The 25,224-nt window shown below is 39.2% G+C and overlaps 1 protein-coding gene across 3 annotated transcripts in view; it reads right to left on the bottom strand.

The window, feature by feature from the left end:
* Asb5 (ankyrin repeat and SOCS box containing 5) overlaps nt 1-25,224 on the bottom strand; it is a 65,034-nt gene that overhangs the window by 5,230 nt on the left and 34,580 nt on the right. Inside the window, exons 3-8 of one of the 3 annotated variants that reach the window (XM_090353778.1) lie at nt 21,448-21,555; nt 20,610-20,760; nt 20,319-20,453; nt 19,039-19,230; nt 17,547-17,675; nt 13,431-13,510 (exon numbers count right to left, since the gene is read on the bottom strand). In XM_090353778.1, coding sequence (XP_090209904.1) covers nt 17,548-17,675; nt 19,039-19,230; nt 20,319-20,453; nt 20,610-20,760; nt 21,448-21,555 — 714 coding nt within the window. In that variant the 3' untranslated portion in view covers nt 13,431-13,510; nt 17,547. Of the gene's footprint in view, nt 1-13,430; nt 13,511-17,341; nt 17,676-19,038; nt 19,231-20,318; nt 20,454-20,609; nt 20,761-21,447; nt 21,556-25,224 lie in introns of those variants that run through there. The other 2 variants (XM_090353777.1, XM_090353779.1) reach the window with 2 other exon arrangements.

Raw genomic sequence — 25,224 nt, 5'->3', positions numbered from 1 at the left:
CGCCAAACCAGAATTAATGACAATTGTCCCAACTTACCGGCCATTCCCATCAGGTTCTCTGATCAGGCGTCTGAGTGGGCTTACAAGGGGATTCCCAGCCCAACACACCAAATGTTGTACCCAAAATTCCCAATCCCCGAAAGACCACCAGAGCCCACGACCAATGCAAGCAACAAAGAGCCGTTTATTAGCAAGCTCAAGCTTGGTCCTCTGTGCCTTAGAAACCAGTGACACTTGAAGGCCCTGAGTATAGAATTATAGTACAGAAAAAACAAGTTTTAGTTTTCATTTTCACAGCCTCACGTTTTAGTTAACCTTTACATAGAGACATTTCACAATTTTTAATATTATGGTTTCCCACAGAAGTTTAGATCAGGATGGCCTTGCTAGCTGTGGAACACAGCTGCAGTCCTAGAGATTACCTTGACTGTCCTTGCTAGCTGTCTGAGTAAACAACTGATGGATCATCTTACAGTTCTCCTGAGAAGAGGCAGTTAGGGGATTTCTCAGACTTAGCTTCTGTAGAATCAAGGCTACTTAGAAATAACTTTTTACTGAAGTTCATCAAACTTCAAAATTAATTTAGGCCTCACAACATCATTTGCTGGTAAATAGATAGATAAACGTGTTTCTCAAAGGCTGCCCACCAATGTCTGCCTGTGTTGGTAATTTCGCAAGGCCCACGACTGACAATGGCCATTGTCAGAAGAAGAAAACAAGTTCCTCAGCCCTGACTGTGGAGCACGTCACATCAGGGAAATGGAAACCTCTGATGTAAAAGGCCTAACTCGTGACCCAGTGCTCATTCCCTGGTCTTGGGACCGCACCTGGCTGAGATGGTGCCTGTGCCCCGGTTGGAAGACTTGGCTGTGGTTAAGGCCACCTCTGGGATAGGCCCCAAACCCTTCTGCCCTCTGGGACAGCATAGTGAGAGTACCTCCCCCACCCTGCTCACCTTTGTGCTGATAGGCCCCTGCATCCTATGTTAGCTGAATGGACTTCCTCAATAAATGGGTTCCTGCCTTGATTGGTCTCCCTGACAAGTTTGATTGAGGCCTGTTCTCCCTATCCCTCCTGCAGGTCGGGAGGGACCAATGTGGGGCTTGAAAAGAGTGAAAACCTTCGGCGAGTCAAGCCAAGTGAGTTACGAGGTAAGGGTCTCGCTGAAAAGATGGGGCAATCTCACACTAACCATGAGGACCCAGCGCTCAAGGCATTGAGATTTTTGCTTAAGAGCCGAGGTTTGGAGATCTCGGATCCCCAGGCTGAGAAAGTCTGGGAGGCCTTGCCATGCTCCGCTCCCTGGTTAATGGCCAATCTTTTCAATTGGGCCACCTGGGACCACGTAGAGCACCTGGTGAGAAGGAGGGACGTTAACTTGGGAGAGGACCCTCCCCTCGGGGTCTACCCGACTTTGTCTGCCCTCAAGACCTGCTTCTATCCTGGCTCAGTTAAGCAGACATTTGGGGACAGTGGAGATGCCCCCAAGGTGTCCTCAAAGGGTGACCCAGCTGGGGAAACCTTTATGAGGAGCTCTCAGGGTCTGGGCGAGTTAGCCCTCCCGCTGATCAGGAGGGGAAGAGTTTAAAGCCTCACCCTGAGGAGGGATTGTTGGTCTCCTTTGATCCTGGGGCCAGGCCCTTGAGCCCTACACCAAGTGTTCCTGCCCTGGAACTCGTGGCAGACAATTGGGGTAAGGAGCAACCTCCACCATATTACCATCCCTCTTCCCAAGAAAACTCTTCACCACCTCCTGTTAAACCGGAAGAGCAGATTAAACCACCATTCTATAAAATCAGTGGTGACTCCATCCCAACAATCTTGACTTTACAGGTAACCGCTAACCCTGGGGATAATAGACTGGCCCCATGGTATCCCTGGGAGGGCCAAGATTTAAAGGAGCTTAACAAAGCGCTTTCCGAGGATGGGCCTAATTCGCCCTGGGCCGAGACCATCCTCCAAGGCCTGTCTCACCAGCAGTGCACCACCCAAGACTGGAAACATTTCACCAAGGCTGTGCTCCCTGGCCCCCTGTACCTCAAATGGTGTGCCTTTTTTAATGAGTGCCATGCCCAAGCCAAGAGGAACCAGGCTGTTAATCCCCCAGTCCCTGTGACTTATGGGATGCTATCAGGGTCCAGTGATCCGTTTTCCAAGGCCTCCAGCAGGCTTCTATCCCTTCCCCTTACCAAGAACAGGTGCAGTTCAGGGCTGCATGGAAAAAAATTGGAAGAAGGCCCCTCAGAGCCTCCAATAGCAGGAATTACTCAGAAGGCTACCGAGGATCTTGCCATCTTCATAGAAAGAGTAAAGCAGAGCCTCCAAAGAAAGTTCCCCCTGGGGCCCCTCTGAGATCAGTTTATCAGGATGCTGGTCTGGTAGTGGATGACCACAGACTACAAACTGGCCTGTGCAGGAATGAAGGAAAGATCTATGGGGAGCTGGATAGTTGCCTCTAAGGATGTAGGCACTCAAGCCCACCAGTCACAGATGCTGTTTGCGGCCCTACAAGCCCAAACGGCTTCACTTGCCGAGGCGCTTTCTACCCGCCCTTGCCTCTTTCAATGGAGCTGGAAGAGGAGTCTGTTATGGATGTGACCAGCAAGGCCACTTCAAAAGAGATTGCCCTAGGGGTCGGATAAGACCTGATCCCCCACCTAAAACACCCTGTCCCCAATGCAGGAAGGGATTCCATTGGCAAAGAAATTGTAAATCTAAATTTGACATCAAGGGAAAGCCATTAAACTAATGACAGGGCACCCTCCAGCCCTGTCACCCAAAGGAGGCATCTCATCTAGGGACCCGCCTAGGACTCACTGGACCATCCCAGTAATCCCAGGGATTAGGCCCAAAATGGATACCTCCATGGGGGGGGGAGGTTCACCTGCCTGATTGACACCGGAGCAGAAAGGAGGAGGTTCCCCCCCAGTGGAAATTGATTCCCGGACCCCAGTTGTCAGGGGTAGGGGGTGACACCAAGTCTGAAGAGGCCGAGGACTGGCTCTCTTGAAAGGATGTAGATGGTAACTGGGGGGGGGGGAACTCTAGTAGCATCTGGCCTAACAGCCAACCTACTGGGAAAGGATATTTTGGTATTTTGGTAGAGGCGGAGGCATTCATCACCACAGACCATGAAAGGATATATAATGATACCCTAGAGAAAGAGGATTGACAGCAGTTCGGCCTATCAGGCCATCTTAATAACTATAGGGGGACCCGCCTTTGGAGGCTGTAAGGCAGAACACTCCTACACCCTGTGTAAGGCCTCACCCCCAATCCTAAAGGCCACTGTTCCTACTGCCCCCCCATCCAATGGCTTCCAGGCCCTCCTGTTTGGATGGAACAGTGGCCGCTTACTTTACATAAATTACAAAAACTAAGAGAGATAATATCAGAACAGCTGACCCTAGGACATATCAGGCCCTCTCTAAGCCCTTGGAATAGTCCTTTGTTTGTCATACAGAAGTCCTGGGGGAAATGGAGAATGTTACAGGACCTAAGAAAGATTAATGAGCCGATGGTTCATGTTGGTACCCCCTTGCGAGGGTTGCCTTGGATCCCCTCCATCCCTCTAGTCTTGACCCTCATTGTGATTGATATCAAGGATTGCTTCTTTTCTAGTCCTCTAGATCCCCAGGATCGCCTTCTCCATTCCCTCAATCAATTTCCAGGGGCCAGATGAAAGATATAAGTGGGTGGTGCTGCCCCAAGGCATGGCCAATAGCCCAGCCTTTTGTCAACATTATGTTTCACAAATTCTGCAACCCCTTTGGAGGAGATCAGATATAACTATATATGTATACATGGATGATATTATTATTGTGGCAACTGACAACGAGATATTAAGCTCTGCCTATAAGGAGCTCCAGATTCTTTTACGGGAAGGAGGATTGCATATATCTAATGACAAGGTCCAGACCTTGCCCCCTTTAAGATTCTGGGGGCTGAACTTAGACTAGACTCTGCCTGTCCTGTCAAACCCCAATTACTCTTCCAATCGTCCTACACCTTGGTAGAATTATAGAAATTGTTAGGTGAGCTCAATTGGCTGAGACCTTGGCTTCTCCTGCCTATGGAAGAACTCCTTCCACTTTTTGATTCTTTAAATGATAAGGCCCCTACGGAAGTTATTACCATGACCCCATTACATCAATCGATATTTAATAAGATTCAGATAGCCTTAAATGTGGCACAACTGGCTTGTTATAATCCCCAATGCTCCCTCTGTCTTTGGATTCTCCCCGGCTCTAACCTACTTTCTGCAGCAATTACTCAGCTGGGTGAGCCCCTTCAATGAATACATGTGTCAATAGGAGGGGCTCCTAGAGTTTATTCACAACTTGACCAGTTGGCTGACCTAGTAATTAGGGGTAGAGATATTTCCCTGAGGCATTACTGCCAAGACCGGATGTGCTGGTAATCCCCTACTGGTTGTCAGACTTTGAGTGGGTCAGAAGAAACCATGGTCAGGTTGCCACTGTCTTGGAGGGTTTCATGGGAAAGGTGGATTGCCATTATGGTACTTCAAGATGGGTGTTGTCATTCTCAAGGTTACAATGGATGCCCCCCATACTATTTTCCACTAGGCCCCTCCCTGGAGCAGCCAATGTGTTCACAGATGGGGAAAAGGTGGGATCTGCTGCAGTGATATGCCCCACCTCCCTTCCTATCAAAGAAAGGAAAGGCACCCACTATTTTGAGCCAGCCACAGGATTTGCACAGTTTAAGGAGCTGTATGCAGTTGCCTTGGCCTTAACCCATGTTCGTGGATCAATGAACTTGTTTTCTGATAGCCTATATGTAGTCAATTTGTTACCAACCTTAGTGTCAGCCTATATAAAATTGGACAAAAATTCTATTACTCCCTTAATGATTCCAGTCAGATCCCTGTTAAAAAAAAATGAGCTAAATCCATTTTTTACAGCATTTCAAGGGACAGCAGGATTTGCCTGGGAGGCTGATTAGAGGAAACCACATGGCTGATCAATTGGCAACCAATGCAATTATTACAGCTACTGCTCAGCCTCAGCAGGACCTTCAATTAGCTCTCGGGTTACATGAACTGACTCCCTTAAATTGGAAAGGGTTGCATCAGAGATTCCCCCTGGTTCCTATAAAAGACTTAAAAAAGATCATGAGAACAGGTAAGTCGTACATGCTATTTTTACAAGTCCCACCTCTACAATCCCCTGGGGTTAATCCCCGGGGCCTCAAACCCACCATTATCTGGCAGACTGATGTAACCCACCATGTATCCTTTGGAAAATTGAAATACATATTTATGTCTATAGATACTCATTCACACGCTTTTTGGGCTACTGCGCATTCCAGTGAAAGAGCCCGACACGCTAAAAGCCATTTTTTATAATGTTTTGCTATCTTGAGTTTACCCCTACAGGTTAAAATGGATAATGGGCCTTGTTTTATAAACAAATCATTACAAATTTTTTTTCAGACTTGGAATATTTAACAGACCACTGGGATACTATATAACACCAGGGGACAAGCCATAATTGAGAGACACAATAAAACCTTAAAAAATCAACTAATAAAACAAAAAGGGGAAGGCAACCCACATGATCAATTGAGGATAGCCATGCTTACACTATACATTTTAAATTTTTCCAAGGATCAGCCTCTGACTGCCTTTCAGAGACATTGGTCTAATCAGACACCTTATTTAAAGGTTGAAGGCCATTGGAGAGATCCTCTTACTGGATCATGGAGAGGCCCTGTGGAGAGAGGATTTGGATGTGTCTTCCTGGTGGGAGAACCAAACACAATTTTGGTACCTGCTAGAGATTTAAAATATTGTCAGCAAACCAAAACATAAGAACCCAAGAGCACCCCCTCTTGAGGTATGATTTTCCTCTCCCTCTTGTTCACAGGAATGAGGAGACCATACTGGCACTCTGCCTACTTGTGGTTGGATTCCTCATAGTTGCCTGCCTTCTCCTTATCCTGGGCATCATTATCCATGCCACCCACAAAGACATTCAACGATTCCCTTCTCCCCTTCGTGGGCCCCTTTGTTCCTTGTATTCACATTCAGACCTTGTGTGATCAATAAGCTCATTCAGTTTCTTAGAGATCAGGCTCAGGTTAAAGCTTTTCAGCTAATGGTGGTCTGACAACAATATACTGTGCTAAGAGATATGGACTGGGAACCCTATGAGGTTGGCCCCAGCCCTTACCAGGATGTACAGGTGTAGAGCAGAGGATAGAAGGGTTTCCTTTGTGGATGTTGGCCATCTCCCCTAAAATCTCCATTTGGGTCTGCCAACCCTACAGGTGAATTGCCTGAAAAGCTAGAGTGGTAGTCAATGACAGGTAAAGTCCCCAGAGGGGGAAAACCTAAGACAGGCACACTCTAGAGTAAGGCAAGCACCTGCTAATGAAACAAAAAAAGGGGGAGATATAGAGCACATCACATCAGGGAAATGGAAACCTATGCTGTAAAAGGAGGCCTAACTCGTGGCCCAGTGCTCATTCCCTGGTCTTGAGACTGCACCTGGCTGAGATGGTGTCTGCTGCCCAGTTGGAAGGAGTGGCCATGGTTAAGGCCACCTCTGGGATAGGCCTGGAACCCTTCCACCCTCTCAGACAGCACATGATCCCTATGTTAGCTGAATGGACTTCCTCAATGAGAGTACCTCCCCTGCCCTGCCCTGCCCACTTTGTGCTGATAGGCTCCTGCATCCTATATTAGCTGAATGTACTTCCTCAATAATTGAGTTCCTGCCTTGACTGTCTCCCTACACATCTGATTGTATTCCAGCAAGGGAAACCTGGGTGTGGGCAGTCAGTCCACCCTCTCCTTTCTCAACTCATCCTGGATGGGGCGTGTTCTCCCTATCCCTCCTGCAGGTTGGGAGGGAGGGACCGAGGACTAAAACCTCCACACTGACAGTCTCCTAAGCTCAAGGCCAAATTACAAATAATGACAACATTTTCTTTTTTAGGAAAAGGAATAAAGACATTAATTTTGCCAGACAAATGAAGCCATAACTGAATAAGCTACTCTAATCGACAGTCCTAGTAGGGAGGAGTTGTAAGTGAAAACCAGCAGGTGGGTTTGGGAATGTATGAGCTAACATATGTGACTTTAAAAGAGATGGTCTTGTCATGGGCTTGCTTATTTCCAGGTATGTTCATGTCAGGCTCCTGAGTTACAGTCCTTGCTGTCTTGGATGCTTCTTTATTACATAGCCCACAAGATAAGGGGATGTGTGTGCTAGAACATTAACAGAAGACAGAGAGATGCAGTATCACTGAACACATCATGTATACTGACAAATTCTGCCAGGGTAAAAACTTAGGACAAGGAATAAGAAGTCAATACGATCTGAGCCTTCTCAGAGGGGAGAATCAAAGTAGATTTTATAAGGCAGTAATTTTAATTGATTAGAGCACTGGTTCTATTCTTATTTGTAAAATAGGGAAATAAGTGACCTGTTTGGAGGTTTAAATGAAGTCAAATATACACAGAGTCTGCGGCAATAGACAACATTCTTCCTCAATAAGTATAAATTATTCTCAGAACACTGTGGAAATCTGTTGGATACATTAGGAAAGGAACATTTCTATAGAGAATAATACTAGTAAAAACATAGCATAGTATAGCATAGAACTGTGTTTTTATGAACATCTGGAAATAAGAAGAACCCATTAGGTTTGGAAAAATAAGCAACAGAATGAAGATCAACCCAAGATTTGGGTGGTAACAGCTAGAAAAAGAATGTTAGGTCTATCCATTGGGGTTTAGTTATGAGCAGTTTTGCTGCATAGTTGGAACTTTTCCATGTAATAAATCGTTCCAATTATTAAGTATAAATGCACTCTTTTATGCTCTGTGATGCTGGTTCTGGAGCTCTACAATGTGACTTCTTTGCTAAGCATCTGGTAAACCATGCCAATAGCAGGAAGGGGAGGGGGTTGCTGTTTTCCCATCTGCTCCATGTTCATTTCTGTTGTCACCACAGCAACAAAGCTTCACCTGGCAGTGGCAGCTGGTTCCAGTCTCCCTTTTGTTTTCCTTAGCAATTAGGGCTGGTGTCTTCATATTCTCTCAGAGATTTTTGCAACTGCTCAGAAGCTGCCCTCCTCAGAAGGCTAGGGCTCAGATCTTACTCTAGCATGGCTCTTGTGCTCTTCTGAACTTCAGCATCAACTGACTTGTATGGATACCAAGTACTTGGTTCTTATAAGCTCAACATCCCCCGCAGAGCTGGTGATTGCTTCTACCAGCATCTATTTCTGTATTTACTTAATTATTCCATTTAATGTTTTTTTAGTTCATCAACATCTGTTTAACCAAGTTTCTTACATTAAGTTCTTGGTGTTAAGTACTTGGAGTGAATGCTGTTTACCCACAAGATGCTGATGTATGTAGGATAATCAAAGGCCTTTTATTCCTAGAATGTCAGCAGATCCAGTCTCCCATATACCTAAATATTCTATAGATATGAAAGATATCACTCCATAATGAATGGTTGATAAAGCACAGAACCACAGGGAGAACCATAGCAGCAGTACAAAACACAAAGCTCAACAAATCAAGATTTCTAAAGGAATAAACAACTAACTTCCACTATTTTTATGACTGTGCACATAACTATGTGTAAATATAGTAGCCTGTAATTGCTTGTGTTGTTGTTGTTGTTGTTGTTGTTGTTGTTGTGTGTGTGTGTGTGTGTGTGATTAGGGTCTAAACTCAGAACCTTGTGTATATTAGACAAGTGCTCTTCTATTTAAGTTATGTCCCCAGCCCTCTTGTTTCTATTTCATTTTTAAGACAAAGATCTCACTCATTTCTTCTGGCCTGCCCCACAAATTCTTGGCCTTGCTTTCTCTATCTCTGGAGTCCCTAATATTAACAGGCATGCAAGCCACCACATCTGGCTTGAACCTGCATATGTGGCTTATAAATTGCTTTTAATGCACCACAGTTTTACCATTTAAGCATCTACTTACATGCAGTAGATGCTTAATACATCTATTGTTAAAAAGTGAGTAATTCAGATTACATTATTAGGTGTATATTATATATATATATATAGCATATATTAACAGAAAACTCCTTCATCACAACTATGCACTAGGAAAGGGTTTGAATTTGAATAATTTCACTGAGAAATTTACTTGACTATTTATACAAAAAGATTAAGATACGAGGTATTACTGCCAAGATTGGGTAACTGAAAGTCATTTACTTGACTATTACACAAAAAGATTAAAGCACAAGGTATCACTGCCAAGAAATACAAAAGGTGTGAAATTGCTTCCAATGGAGACAAGCTGGAAAAAATGTCTGATAGTTTCATGGATACCTACAGAAGAAAATACTCCTAGGCAAACAATTGTGTAGGTCCTACCTCAGGGCAGGGGAGCAGCTTGAGTTCCATCTTCAGACCAGCTCCTCCTGTGGTCCTACAGGTCTCTCTCTGGATGCTGTCAAGTGGTCCAGATACAAATTTCTCACCCCAGGCATTCACATCCAGAATCTTAAATTTAGGAAACCCCAGTGTTTTATACAAAACTGCCAGAAAACCCACACAATCATTGCCCGGGAAGATTTTACCAGGCAAACCTGTGTTCTGTAGGGAGGAAAAAAGTCTTTCACTTCTGTCATTATGTAAACCTCCTGAAAAAAAATACTATTAGAACCAGAGCTTCTCACCTGGGTTCACATGGATGTGCAGAAACATCAGAACCTTCTCAGAGATGGTTCAAGGAAAACACTACCACATACATTCCTATTTTCTCATCTTCATCAACCATGTTAGTTCTAGCACTGACCTGCCTTTGTTTTTGTCTGTATCCTTAAGTTCAAGATCCTGGGGGCTCTCACTCTAACAGTATCCATTTTGTAATTGTCGTAGGACTGCAGATTTTCAGAACTGATTTCACTGAAATGTTTTGATATAGTATTATATATATATACTTTTATGTATTTTTATACTTTTATTTATAAATATATGTAGTTTTTATATTTTTTAAGAAACCACTTTTAGCCTTCAATAACTTAAACAATATATTGCAAGTATTTATATGAAAAACAAATAGGACTATTTACTTAAGATCTTTTTTTCAGTATTTTTTTAATTGTAATTAGTAAAAGGGTTACATGATATTTGCCAGACAGAAAGTGCATTAATTCACATACATTGATACCCTTTCACATGTCTTGGTACCCATTACCCTCCCCCCCACACCCCCCACCCGTCTTGGTTTTCCCCCTTTCCCTATCAAATTTCAAATAACCAAATACAAATAAATTCAATATATCAGATAACAAAGTGAGATACTATAACAATATGAGATAACCAAGGGACAGCAAAAGAGATGAGAGACAACATAGTACATTAAGGACAACAATCATTCATTATATGGCTTTTGTTTCAATATCCTGGAGGTCCTTTCAATTAGCTTCATACTATATGGCCTTATGTATCAAGATTTTGCTCTATTGCAGATCTCTGCTAGTAGAGCCCAAGGTTTCTACTGATTATGACAAATGAGGGAAACTATTGAGCCTAAGTTCCTTTGAGTCTGGCTTACTTCACTTAATATGATTTTTTCTAAGACTTTCCATTTCCTAACAAATGGGGCGATGTCATTCTTTCTGACAGCAGCATAGAATTCCATTGTGTACAAATACCACAACTTGTTGATCCACTCATCAACTGAGGGACATCTAGGTTGGTTCCATATCTTTGCTATGGTGAATAGTGCTGCAATGAACATTGTTGTGCTAGTGGATTTAGTATGCCCTAGTTTCTGGATGGTTGGGTAAATGCCAAGTAGTGGAATTGCTAGGTCATAGGGGAGTTCTATGTTTAGCCTTTTGAGGCACTGCCACACTGCTTTCCATAGTGGTTGAATGAGTTTGCACTCCCACCAACAGTGTAGTAGTGATCCCTCCTGGCCACATCCCCTCCAGTATCTGTTATTCGTTTTCCTGATCCTGGCCATTCTAACTGGAGTGAGGTGGAATCTTAGAGTTGTTTTGATTTGCATTTCTTTTATTACCAGAGATGTTGAGCATTTCTTCATGTGTCTATAGGCCATTTTTGTTTCTTCTTCAAAGAAGACTCTCTTTAAGTCTTTGGCCCATTTTTTAATGGGATGGTTGTTACTTTGGAGATTAGTTTTGGAGTGATTCAATTTTTTGAGTTGTTGATATATTTTAGATATGAGGCCTTTGTCCGTTGTTTGGTTGGTGAAGATCTTCTCCCACTCTGTAGGCTTCCTAATTAATTTACTAGCTATGTCCTTTGCCATACAAAATCTCTGCAGTTTAATGCAGTCCCACTTATCCAGCCTTTCTCTGATTTGTTGTGATTCTTGGTCCTTATTAAGAAAGTTTCAACCTGTGCCAAGGAGGCCTAGTGTATCTCCTATTCCTTCCTGTAAAGTTTTCAGTGTGTCAGCTTTTGCCTCCAGGTCTTTGATCCATTTGGAGTTAATTCTAGTGCAAGGTGACAAAGAAGGATCCAGCTTTAGTTTTCTGCAGGTGCTTAACCAGTTCTGCCAGCACAACTTGTTGAAGAGGCTGTCTTTCTTCCATTCTATTTTTTTGGCTCCCTTGTCAAAGATTAGATGGCCATAGGTCTGTGGTTTAGTATCTGGGTCCTCAGTTCTATTCCATTGGTCTTCAGGCCTGTTGATGTGCCAGTACCAAGCTGTTTTGAGAATTATAGCTCTCTAATAGAGTCTAAAGTTTGGAATTGAACTTCCTCCCGCCCTGTTCTTTCTGCTAAGAAGTGTTTTTGCTATACAGGGTCTTTTATTATTCCATATGAAATTTTGAATTGCCTCTTCTATTTCTTTAAATAATGCCGTTGGGATATTGATGGGTATTGCGTTGAATTTGTAGATAGCCCTTGGCAAGATTGTCATTTTCACAATGTTGATTCTTCTAATCCAGGAGCATGGGAGGTTTTTCCATTTCCTTAGTTCTGCTTTAATTTCCTTTTTTAGGGTTTTAAAGTTTTCATCAAAAAGGTCCTTTACATTCTTAGTTAAGCTAATTCCTAGGTACTTTATTTTGTTTGAGGCTATTGTGAAAGGAGTTTCTTTCCTGATTATTGCCTCGTTCCTCTCACTGTTGGCATAAAGGAAGGCAGTTGATTTTTGAGTGTTGATTTTATAGCCTGTTACTCTTCCACAGTTTTGAATCAGCTTTACTTAAGATCTTAATATATCTACTTGTATTACTACTGAAGTATTTTATATTCCAGTATTGGAATCAGTATCTTAAATGTGATTACAAGAATCCAAGAGCTAGTGGGATCAAATCTGTAATCCTAGCTACTCAGGAAGTTGAATGTGAGGATCGTGATTGAATGTCAGACAAGACAGAAAAGTCTATGAGTCTCCAAGTAGACATCAGAAAACTGGAAGTGATACTGTGGTTCAAAGTGGTAGAACATTAGCCTTAGTGAAAAAGCTTAGGGACCGTGCCCAGGGAGAGGCTAGGAGTTCCAGGACCATGGCTGACAAAACAACAACAGCAACAACAACAACAAAACCCAAACCCAAAACAAAAAAAAAACCACACATGACTACTAGAGAAATCATTGACTTAAAGATTTTGATAGCACAGTTTCTGAAATTACTTTTGACTACTTTTGAGTGTAAGTACTAGGAATATTTTACTTCTGAATATACTAAACATTGTTTCTGTGCAACAAATATCAAATTGCAAGTTCCTGCTTATGATAAATAGGCCTTATGAGGAAGCTACTCTATTGAAATATTGAAGATCAAAAACAAAATCTTCTTTTTCTTCTTGAGATCTGAAACAATCTTGACAAGACAAAAGACTGAAGCAGTTGGAAAAACTCACATAAGCTATGTATGGAAATATAAGAGAAAAGAGTTTGTGTTTATGGGTGAAGGTCTTCACAGCATTCCAGCATTTGAGGGAAGTGTCTCCCTATCATGGTCCTGTGTCCAAGTGTGCTGGACTTGGACAGTGGTAGGATAAACTACCACTTTAAAATGTACAGACTAGCAAAGCAAAGCAGGGTTCTGCTTTCTGTGGTTGCCACAGATCAAATGAGTGGAAAATAACCATAGGCTTAGTTCTCCTTCCAACGTAACCACTCCTGTTCAGATGAACCTTCTTTTGTGAGGAAGGGTATGTCAGGGTCTAATGGGTCAGGACCGGTAATGGGTAGGGACAAAGCTTAGGACTATTCAAAAGTGTCACTTCTTCCACATAGGAAAACAGAGTAACAAACAACAACGACAGTCTTTCTACCTGACAATGTGTGAGCAGCAATCACTTTTGGAGAAAGGCATAGATAAAATCAAACCTTTCTTTCTAATGAGCATAGTAGGGGATGGGTCCCTGGGGGAGGTAAATATAAGAAGATTAACTCCTATCCATAGGTGTTATTACTAAGGTGTACTCATACCTTCTGGAGAAGCAACTGAAGTTAGGGGCCTAAGATGTGAGAAATCATATCCCAAATGTTAGATTTGTCTGTCCTAAAGAATGAACCTGGCAAAAGAATGAGAGATGAGAGGCTGAAATTACTGCCCTCTGAAAATCAAATCTCTGTTTTCTCTCCATAGTACTGGAATTTGAAATCAGGACATTATATTTGATAAGCAGGTGTTATGTCTCCAACCCTTTTTGCTTTGTGACTTTTCAGGTAGTCTCAAGTTTTTCACTCAGACTGATCTCAAACCATGATCCTTGTACTATGCTTCTATATATATACACTCACAGGTATGTACCACCACACCCAGATTGTTGGTTGGCATAGAGGCTCAAACTTTTTGAGCTAGGCTCACCCCAAAGTGGTCTTTTAGATCTGCCTCTCTCCTTAACAACTGGATTACAGACCATGAGTCACTATGCCTGGCCTAACAGCTAATTCCAGCTTGTATATTGATAATGGGAAATCAGCCAACAATGTATTCTTCGTGTCTTTACTTCTTTAGTCTAATCTAAACATGTTCACACCATGACACCTTAATTACTATTGCAGAGAAGCTACACTTTCTCATTCCTCCTATTTGACTTTCTTTCCCCAGATATCTCATATAGGCATCATTTTTAGTGACTACACATCTGTCTACAATATGATCTATCTGTCTTATCTTGGATATTCTGACGATTACTGTCTTGATCAATAAGCAATCTCTTTACTGTTCTATTTTGGTTGATATCATATCAAATGTCCATTAGGAATTCAATACTTTTTCTTGAGTTTTGGGAAATCATTATCTAGTGATTCAATAGCATGTTTTATTAATTTTCTGGCATAAAAACTCTAGTAATGGGTATTTCTGGAAGTTGGCCTTACAAGTTTTGTTTCCATGATGCAAAACAAACAAATTCAATTATAACAGCTATTTTCTTGTATATGTCTCTGTCATTTAGATTCCTTGGAGTCTCCTACTTCCATTGTGAAAAGTTCTCTCACGTGTCACTGTTTCGGAAAAATGTTTTGTAATGGTTTCCACCACTATTACTAACATCTGGTACCAGCAACTGAAAAGGAGGAATAGTTACTTTGATTCAGAGATGTGGTTTCATGATTTGCAGTCCACAGTCTGCTGGTTCCACTGCTCCACTGCTCTGGTGGGAGAATGTGGGGAAGGCTGCGGGCCTCACGGCAGCCAGGAGCAAAGACTCCTCTGAGGTAGGAGGTAGGAGCCTGGAATTTAACTCCTCCCCCCAAAGAATATATCCCTAGGACCTACTTTCTCCAAATATGCAGCATCTCCAAAGATTTCAATCACCTCTTAGTAGTCCCATCAAATTATGCTTTCATTGCTGATTAAGTCACAGCTCTCAAGGTCCAATCATTTCCCAATTATGGGATCCGCTATCAATGACCAAGCCTATAACATTCATGAATTTGGGGGGGAGGAAGGTATTTCATATGCAAACTATACTAGATTCCAAAAGTAAAAAAAAAACATAATATATTGCCTTTAAAACCATATTATTCATCTTTAGTTACAAGGATTTTGGAGTTCTATCTCCATCCAAGTCAAAGTTCTAGTTGTCTTGTTTCTGAACCTACCAGAAGCAATTGTAGACAGTAAAATTTGCTGGGTCACAATAATCCTTACCAATCACAGACGTATTATTACTTTTTGTTCCCTTGCAGGAGCAGAAAATTTACATCAAAATACAATTTAACTGCTTAGATTTATGAATTTGTTTTAAAGACTTAAATATTTTAATTGCTTAATGCAATTTTTTCTGTAATACCTATGAGGACTCATGCCAGAACTAGTTAGGCAGGCAAACTCCTAACTAGATCATCTGAACCATGGAATAATGACTTCCTTCTGAGTGATTCTCTCCCATATTTATGAATTCCTTTCTGCAGTTAGGATGATATGTGATTAGTATAAGTAAAAAGTCTTCCTAATAAAAAAATTTCATAACAACTTACAATGTATATTTGTACTTCTTTCACAAATTTTAAGTATGAGTATTTAGGACATACTGAAAATGAGCATTTAACCACTTTTATTCTTTAGTATTGTTTAGAGTATAGCTTTAAGAGGACTCGATGACATAATGAGAAAGAAGTTTTAATATTTCTTTTTTGTTGTCATTTGCAGATATAGTTTACTCCAAGCTCTTGTTTTGTATAAAAGATTTTGAGTCATAGGGTAATTCTATGTTTAGTATTGTGAGGAACTGTTCACCAGAGTGTTTGAAAAAGCTTGTATGGCTACCAACATGATAATAGAGTTTCCTTTTGGCCATTATAACTGGTGTGAGGTAGAATCTCAGCGTCATTTTGATTCGCATTTTCTTTATGCGCAGAAATATTGAGCATTTCTTTATGTTATGGTTACAAGAAAACCATCAACACAACCATGTCAATTGCCATATTATTTATTATAGCCAAATATGGAATCTGCCCTGATGCTCCTTAATGGATGAATGGATGAGTGGATTAGGAAAATGTGTGTGATATGTGTATAATTAAATTTCACTCATCTAGTAGAAGAATGACATAGTACCATTTGTAAGAAGATGGAAAGACTTAGAATAAAATTATAATACATGTAGTAAGCCAAACCCAGAAAAACAAAAATTGTATTGATTCCCTCTGTTTGTGGTAAATAGGATGTACCTATAAATCTGTAAGTAAACAGTTTGGCCAGTATGCAAGCTCTTACAACTAAAGTAACTAAAATATAATAGACTCTACAGAAACCTCAAATAATGTAATCTTAAAAAAATAGGTCAAAGCCCCACAAAATCATCACCAGAAAACAAGTATATCCAAGACGGTAGGTCGAGATGGGGTAGAGGAATAAAGTGGGGTAAGAGAGGAGAATGCAGTCAATAATTCATTGTATGTACCACAAATTAAGAAAATTAAGGGAATGTTTGGGTAGAAGGAAGGTGAGTATGTTGAAGGTGACACTGGGTCAAAAGCAAGCCATACTGTATTTATAAGGTGCTTTGTTATATGTCATCTCCTTTGTACAACTGTATAAAAATAATTATTTTTTAAAAAACTGAATTGAAGCACTGATATTCATATCTATATATACATAATTTTGAATATCTCAAGACTATCCGAAGAAGTATTATTCAATGTCCACAACAAGACCTTTCCTTTATCATAAGGGGTATAACTTTTGATTTTATTTGAAAATTCTATAACTTCAGGAAATTTGGCTTCCATTTGTTTTACAGATTTCTTTTAGCCTCTTGGTCCCTGGCCTATAATCCTGGCATTCTTTGTCAATTAAATATAAAGTCCATATTTTCCAGGTTGAGTATTACTAGTGATTGACAATTTCTTAAATGAAAGAAGGCTGGAATAGCAGCACAAAAGCACTGAAGAGAAATCATGAGAAGCTACTCTTGAGAGAGGGTTTAAAAATAGCTATGGGACAATAGTATATGGCAGGAAAGAGGGCAGTGCTAAATGTCTCTTACTAGTTTCTGTCACAGGTCCATTTACTTCAATGAAAGACTTTTTTAAAAATTTTCTTTGCAGGGGAAGGGAAACTTTTTTCTTCACTTATGGATCATTAAAATATCAAGGTTACGTTCAAAATAATGGATATTTTGAAAGATAATCATCTTTATTCCAAAAGAGCATTAACTTGTCATTTCTACATTATACTCACTTTTATCAATATTAAAACACAGATAATCAATTATAGGAGTGAAAAATCACCTTTAAACTATTTGGACATAAAGATCTTTTAAAATATATTTTGAATTCATAATTAAATATCTTTAATAAGTAATGTTTTTGACTTTAGAAAAACACAAAATGGAGAATTTCACAATCATTTTTCCTTAGTTAACAAGAGGTTGTATTAGAACAGGTAAGTATTTAAACAAATTATCATCAAAAAACAGTAAAAATTCATACAACAGTACTGACTAGAAGATTTAATGTGAAAATTGGTATTTCACTGCTTCTTCACCTCATAATCACTTTTATCTTATGCTTAGTTACATCTTATAATGGAGTATTCATTATGCAAATGAGGAAGGAATTTCTGATTTTCACACAATTTTAAGTTATTTTTACCACCTTATCGGTACTGTAAGAAATTCTGTAGTAAGGTTGGCAGCTGGAGTTCTGATATGAGGTGTAATCTGGGTCTCCCAATGTAGTTTCGGATACACAGTCGGCAAAGTTGGCAGAGAGAACTTGGGGTAGCTAGAAGAAGACACAAAGATATTTGATAATTCTTACTAAAACAAAATTTTATGCTGTAAGATACATGAAATGAAGCAATAACAACAAAAACCCTTATAATGCTTTGCAGTAAACTATTATAATGAGTATACTAGGAAGATTTACCTAAGTAAGATTTGTATTGCTTTGATTTCTGAGATCATATAACAAAGATGATTTCCAGACTCAAGATTATGAAATTGTTGTGTTAAAAGCCTCAGAAATACATACTGGGTTTTGGAAGGGGTTATAAGTCAATAGCCACAAATAATGTAATTTATTACCAAAAGGGGAAATTTTAACATTATATCTTTTCTCAAATTCAGATTTGATATTTAATCTTAACAAAATTGTTACAATCTCAGAATAAAGTTTAACAAATTCTATTCAAATAGAATTTTTTCTGAAGTGTGATGATCCTTCCTTGTTAAAGTTTGCAGCATTCTTCAGGAAGCACACCCCCTGATAAAACAGAATGTGCTTCCCAAATAAATAAATAGATTTTTTTTATCAGAACAACATAATGTTCATTGCCAAAAGAATCTGACTATCCTTAACCAAAACTATATAAAAGGTTTGATATGAAAAGTATATGAAAGGTGAAAATTAAAATGATAGAATAGTCCCTTTTTGTGGTACTGGGTTTGAATTTAAGCTCTTTGCTCTCTAGATGTCACTTGCCATATCATTTAAACCCTTTTCCAGCCCATTCTTGGGTAAGCTATTTTTACACAGATAGGGTCTCATGATTTTTGCTCAAAGCTGCTCTTGGGCTATAGTCCTCTATGTCTCCCACCAAGCAAGGCTTAGTTACGTAGTCCATGATATCCAGCTTGTTCTTTGATATACTTTTTCTCCAGACTGGCCTTGAAACATGATTCTCCTGATTTCTACCACCTGAGCATAGTGATAATGTCTTTATAGCCATAAATTGAATTAAAAATGTGTGTGTGTGTGTGTGTGTGTGTGTGTGTGTGTGTGTGGTGCTTCTTTTCTTTTCTTTTTTGCCAGTCCTGGGGCTTGAACTCAGAGCCTGGGCAGTGACCCTAGACACATTTTGTTCAAGCATATTGCTCTGCCACTTGAGTCACAGCACCACTTCCAGCTTTTTCCTTGTATGTGATACTGAGGAATTGAATCCAGGCTTCGTGCATGCTAGGCAGGCTCTCTACCACTAGACTATGCTCCCGACTTGAAAATGTTTTGAAAGATACATTGAAAAGGTTTCAAAAAAATCTTCCAATTTGCATATCATTATTTTATAAAGAGAGCTTTTCACTTTCCACTATTTCAGGCAGACTTAGTTATTTTGGTGATGATGAATGTGCCCTTTTCTTCTCCTTACCTTCATGTTGAAGTAGTCTTCTTTCCATTGCACTGTTAGATGCAGCTACATCAATTGGTCGCAGAAGCTCTGCATTCTTGACATTGATATCTGCCCCAAATTCCAGCAGTAAGTTAACTACTTCGATACTGGACTGTTGAACAGCAGCGTGTAATGGAGTGTCCCAGTACTTGCCTTTCTGAACATCCGCGCCTGAATTTCAAGAGAGAGGTGGCAAAGAGAGAATTATTGTGTGGATGTAATAGGCAAGGTAAATGAGGTTAGATACAGAGGACCCTAAACTTATGAGCTATTTGTCTGCATATATGCATGTTTTGTGTATTCCTCATGAATATACAAGATATATGCATAACATATCTAAATATATGCATATATTCAACACTTATACTCAACTCTGAGGACCTTATATATACATTTATCTATATAGGGGGCTACACATATTTGCCTCTTTTATTCTCAAATATTTCTCTGCATGCTTGAGAGAATTAAAAAGGTTTTTGAAAGTTAAGTTACTAATTCTATAAACAGTTCATGAGTATGTGCACACATGCATATATATTCATCATATGCAATAACTCTTAATATTACTCAAGAGCATACTATTTTATTCTTTTCAATTTGTTCAAAGAAATAGAGATTAAAATTCCTTGTAAAACTCTTGGGTCCAGATATATGAGATATGCAGGTATATACAGACTTCTGCCACGTTTCTCATCACCATTCACATCACATAGTTGATACTAATGACTAAAGACACTTGGGTTTTCAAGTGGAAAGGCATATCAAGAAGATTAGAAAAAATTTTTACAATTTTATGAACAAATTATATGACTTGCAAGAAATAATTGTAGCTTATCCAAGGTAAGAGTTATAGATAAAGAGATTATAATAGAAATACCACTTTAAATATAGCAGGAATCAGATAAGTGTCACAAACAGTAAATAACATAAAAATAATTTACTTGATATATGTATATTTTGGCATCTACTACACTATGCTATAAGGAGTTAATGATTTTTCCCCCAGGGGATCGAAGATCATTCTGATATCAGTCGATGTGGAATGTTTCTCAATAGGTCTCAGCTGAACCTTGAAGAGTGAGTTATTCAATGCAATGGAAAAACACATAAAGCCATTTCAGTAAAATGGAACAGAAAGTCTGGGAAAGAGCTTGTTGTTTTGATGGATTTATAGTAATGAGATATCGTTTCCAAAGAAGCCTAGAGAAATAATCGCTAAGGGGTGTGAACAGAGGGAAAGATAATTTAAGGAACTATACCAGCATAAAGAAGCTTCCAGACACAATGGAATTGCTGTGCTGTACAAGCTACGTAGAGAGGAGTACCCAGGTGAGGAATGTCCTGGTCAACATCTATGCCCCAGGATATTAGTATGTCCAAACATTCATGGTGGCCTGCCAACACAAAGGAAAGATGAGGCTATTTTCACTTAATATCATACATCTCAACCCCTACCCTGTCCCCAGTATAAAGTAATTCACTAAAAGATGTGTGAAGTATTGCATATCCAGTCATGTTTTCCCCTTTCTCTTAATCCTATAACTAGGTACCTTTGCTGGCAGCCTCATGTGTAGGAGATGGAAGGCAGGACTCCAGCTGGGCTCTGGCTCCATATTCCAGAAGAAGTTCTGTACAGCTTGCACTGCCTTGTGAGCAAGCATTGAACAGTGGAGTCACGCCGTCGATGGTAACTGCATTGACCTAAGCCAAACCCAAAATCTAAGAATGAGACTTATAAGTTTTGAATGAATAACCAAATTAATTAATGCACTTCTAAAAATTACATGATCCAATCCTTGGGAAAAATGTGTGTGATAAGTGAGAGAGTCTGTTTATCCCCTACACATCCATAAAATGGCTTTAAAACATCAGGAAAGCAACAAAAATATGATGTGGCAAATAATTCATGGAAATTGGATGTACTACTAGTGAAATTCATGAGAAAAGCTATATTTGAGTCCTAAACAGAAATGGTTTTCAACACTGAGGTAATTTTCAAGAAGAAAAAAATATGTAATAATGTTGAATTTTGATGAAGCCACTTTGCTGGTGGCTACTTACATAAAATCAGTTTCTGGGGAGTTAGCTACGAAAAAATCAATCAAAAGAGGAGAAAGAAATTATAGGTCTAACTATTTTCATCTATTTCTACTTTAGAGTCATGAAAGCAGGAAATAACCTAAATACCTCATACTCTCATACAGCAGATTACCAATTCATACAATAGTAGAAAGTTCCTTTTAGAGTACCCTGAGAATGCTGAGGTGATTCAAGGCTTCATTTTTATTCTGTTATTTTTGAAAATGATCAAGAAAGAAAAAAGGAGAGTTTTATTTGATGCTCTCAGTCAGCAGATGTGAAAGTATGAATGTTGGCAAAGGTGCTTACATTAGCTCCAGCTTCTAGAAGAGTTCTGGCACATGCGACATGGTCTCCCAGGCAGGCTTCATGCAGTGGGGTGATGTGATCTATGGTGACTGCATTGACATTATAACCCTAAAAGTGATACAAAACATTTTGAAAGATGAACACAAAATGTAGGAAATCATCTGCACCAATTCATTTGGGAATGATGTTTTTCATTGTAAAGGTAATTTATGAAGGGGCTACAGTTACATAAATAATATTAGTACATTTCTTTCAGAACAGTGTTCTGCCCTCCCTCATTTTCTCCCACTTCCTTCCCCCCATTTCCCTTACCCCCAAGTTGTAAAGTTCATTTCCAACATAGTGTCTAGTGAGTATCCCTGTCTCATTGGTTCACCCTTCACACGGCTGTTTCTGGGATGTCCCTTCCCTTCCACAAATCAGATAAACTTATGTACATCACAAAGAGTACAGAAATTAAAAACAGTCTCAATAAGATATAAATTAAAGGGGAAAAGGAGAAAGAAAAAAATCAATAACTGCAAACATTACATTTTAAAAACTTCTTGTTTCCATTTCTTGGAGTATATTTTGATAAGCTTTATTTTATATGGTCATGTACACCTACTGACCTAATGTGATCCTTTGCTAAGAGTATCACAGACATAGTTATTTCAAATGAGGGAAACAATGCAATGCAGTTTTTGTTTCTTTGGGTCGACTTGCTTTGCTTAATATAATCTTTTTCCACGTCTTTACATTTCCTTATGAATGGGGAAATGCCATTCTTTCTAATAGAAGCATGGAATTCCATTTTGTATATATACTACATTTACTTTTTAAAAAACTTTATTTTATTGTTAGGGTAATGTGTAGAGTGGTTACATTGGTTAGGTAGTGGATGCATTACTTTTTGAACATAGCTACCCTTTCTCATGTTTTTGTCCCCATTTCCCTCCCCTCCCCCTGCCAATTATCTTGTTTGCCCCCATCCCTATTTCAAATAAACAAACAGTATACCACATTTTCTTGATCCATTCATCTACTAAGGGCATCTGGGTTAGTTGTTACCTATTGTAAATAATGCTTCAGTGAACGTATGTATGTTAGTAGCTTTAGTGTGGTCTTGTTTGTGATCATTTGGGTATATGCCCTGGAGTGAAATTGCTGGATCATAGGAGAGTTCTATGATTAGTCTGAGGAAACTCCATTCTGCTCTTCAGTGTGGTTGAACACCTTTACAGTCCCAACAGTGTAGCAGCATTCCTTTTTGACCACATCCCAACCAATATCTGTTATAATTAGGAAAAGATACTTTAAAGATCACAAAACCTCATGGAAACTAGTTTTCAATTTATCTGGAATGGCCAATTTAAATACTAATAAACTCAGTAGTCAAAATTCCTTTGCCATATTCTTCGATGCAATTACAGCAGATCTTAGAAGTCATTTTGTGAAATATGCTGAACCAGGTGAACTGTGCACTAATTCTCCATGACTTCTGACTGTTTAGGTATCCAACTGATGTTTTCCTTCTCTCTTTTCTTTCTTCTAAGACTCAAGTCTGTGCTATTTTATATTCACATCCAGTGTTATAAAGCATTTATTTGCACATGCTATTTGTCTTTCTACTTGTGAATTATTTCACTTGGTAGCCTCCAATTTCATACTTTTATTCCTTTGTGTACAGAGACCACATTTTATTCATTTATATCTGAAGGATATCTGGATTGATTCCATGTTGGCTATTGTGAATATTGCTGCAATAGTTACAGTATTAGAGGTATTTCTTTGATCTTCTGATTTAATTTACTCTGAAACTGGAAGTCTCCAGGTCAAAAATAAAAATAATGTTAAAGGGATGGAAATATTAATCATCCTGATTTGATCAGGTTCCAGTGTGTACATGTATCAGTGTATCAAGTACATTCGACAAATATGTGCAATTACTAAACATCAGTCAAAATTTATAAAAGTTGTTTAAGGAGATAGAAGCATTAATAACCTTGATTTGATCATTATACCTTGTACATATGTATTAAATAATCATGTTCTAACCCATAAATATGTAAATCTCAAATAATAAAAAAAAATATGTTACTCCAGCACCATAATACCTTGGCCTAGAATGTTAGTTTGTTCAGTTAATAGATGAGGGTGCATTTTCTTTTAAATTTTACTTGTTTATTTTCATTTATTTATTTATGTATGCATTTATTTACAGGCAAAACTGAAGACTATGTATAATCTGAACTGACTAAAATAATTAAACCTTATTAGGATATGAGATCCTTCTTGATACCACTATTAATTCATTATTTGACAATCATAGGAAGTACTGTTACTGGAAGAATTTCAAGGCCAAATAGTCTAAGGCTATAGAATATGGTAATCTGAAAGATTCCTAATAATGGAAGAATGAAGAATCATAAATGAAGAATCATAAAATGAAACTCTCAAAATAGTCCACCCTAAACTTTTGTGACTTCTTTTCTTTTTTTGTCAGTCCTCGGGCTTGAACTCAGGGCTGGGGCACTGTCCTTCTGCTTTCTCAAGGTTAGTGGTCTACCACTTTACCCACAGCACCACTTCCAGGTTCTCTGTGTATGTGATACTGAGGAATTGAACTCAAGGCTTCGTGCCTGTTAGGCAAGCATTCTACAACTAGGCCATGCTCCCCGCTCAAAGTTTTGTGACTATTAAGTGGAAAATATTAAGACCTCTTAACTATCCTTTCAGAAGTTTCAGGTTCCTAGCCAACAGTCCAATTTGGAGTAGTGCCTTGGACTGCTGCTCACTAGAGAAACCACATGACAGGGTCAGAAGGCTCTGGGTGAGCTTCTCACCATTTTTGGCTGGACTGATGGTGAAAAATGGATACACATTGAGAAATACCCTGGAACTGCTCTCCTCTCAAAGAACTGCTTCCCCCTATCTGAAGGATTGCCCCTTTGAAATTACTGACCTTTTTTTTTTTTGTTTTGTTTTGTTTTTTTTTGCCAGTCCTGGGCTTGAGCTCAGGGCCTGAGCACTGTCCTTGGACTTTCTCAAGGCTAGAGCTCTACCCCTTGAGCCTCAGCACCACTTCCGGCTTTTTTCTATGTATGTGGTACCAAGGAGTCGAACCTGGGTCTTCATGCATGCTAGGCAAGCACTTTAACCACTAGGCCAAACTCCCGGCCCCATTACTGACCTTTTTTATAGGTTTCATTTTCCCCATCATCAAGCCATTAACCAGTGAGTCACATGGTTGTCACAGACATGAACACCCCCACGGAGATATCTTATACCCAGCTTTATTTTAGAAAATGGATCTCAGTGCTGTTAGTTACCTCAAAGGCCAGTTCTGGGGTCCAGGAGTCTGGATTCCCAGACATGACTTTTCAATTGAGACCATAAGACCATCCCTTTCTCATCAATGGAAAATTCAGTTCTCAGTGATACTGGAAGGTAAAAATATTATAACTTCCAGAACTGGGTGTCCATGTGAATCAAACTAGAAGCTTAAACACTAAAATACACAGATCAGAATATTTGAGTTTCAGGGAGGAATTATTTTGTTTAATTTTTAAATTTTTTCTTCTGTTTTATCTGAAGAGCAAATAAATTCTATTGCTTTCATTGTTTATATTTACAGATTACCATAATGTAAAACATTGTTTACCCATCCATATAATTATCCTTTTGCATTTTTAGCTGGTACGTAACTAAACGAAATCTGCAATTATTTGCCCACATTGTATAGAAGTAAGTGTATTTAAAATGCTTAATAAATAATCCCCAAATCCAACTATTAGT

Source organism: Megascapheus bottae, chromosome 20 (genome assembly GCF_031878675.1).
Source record: "Megascapheus bottae isolate mThoBot1 chromosome 20, mThoBot2.hap1, whole genome shotgun sequence".
NCBI lineage: Eukaryota > Metazoa > Chordata > Mammalia > Rodentia > Geomyidae > Megascapheus > Megascapheus bottae.
This window is presented reverse-complemented; position numbering and strand designations above follow the sequence as displayed.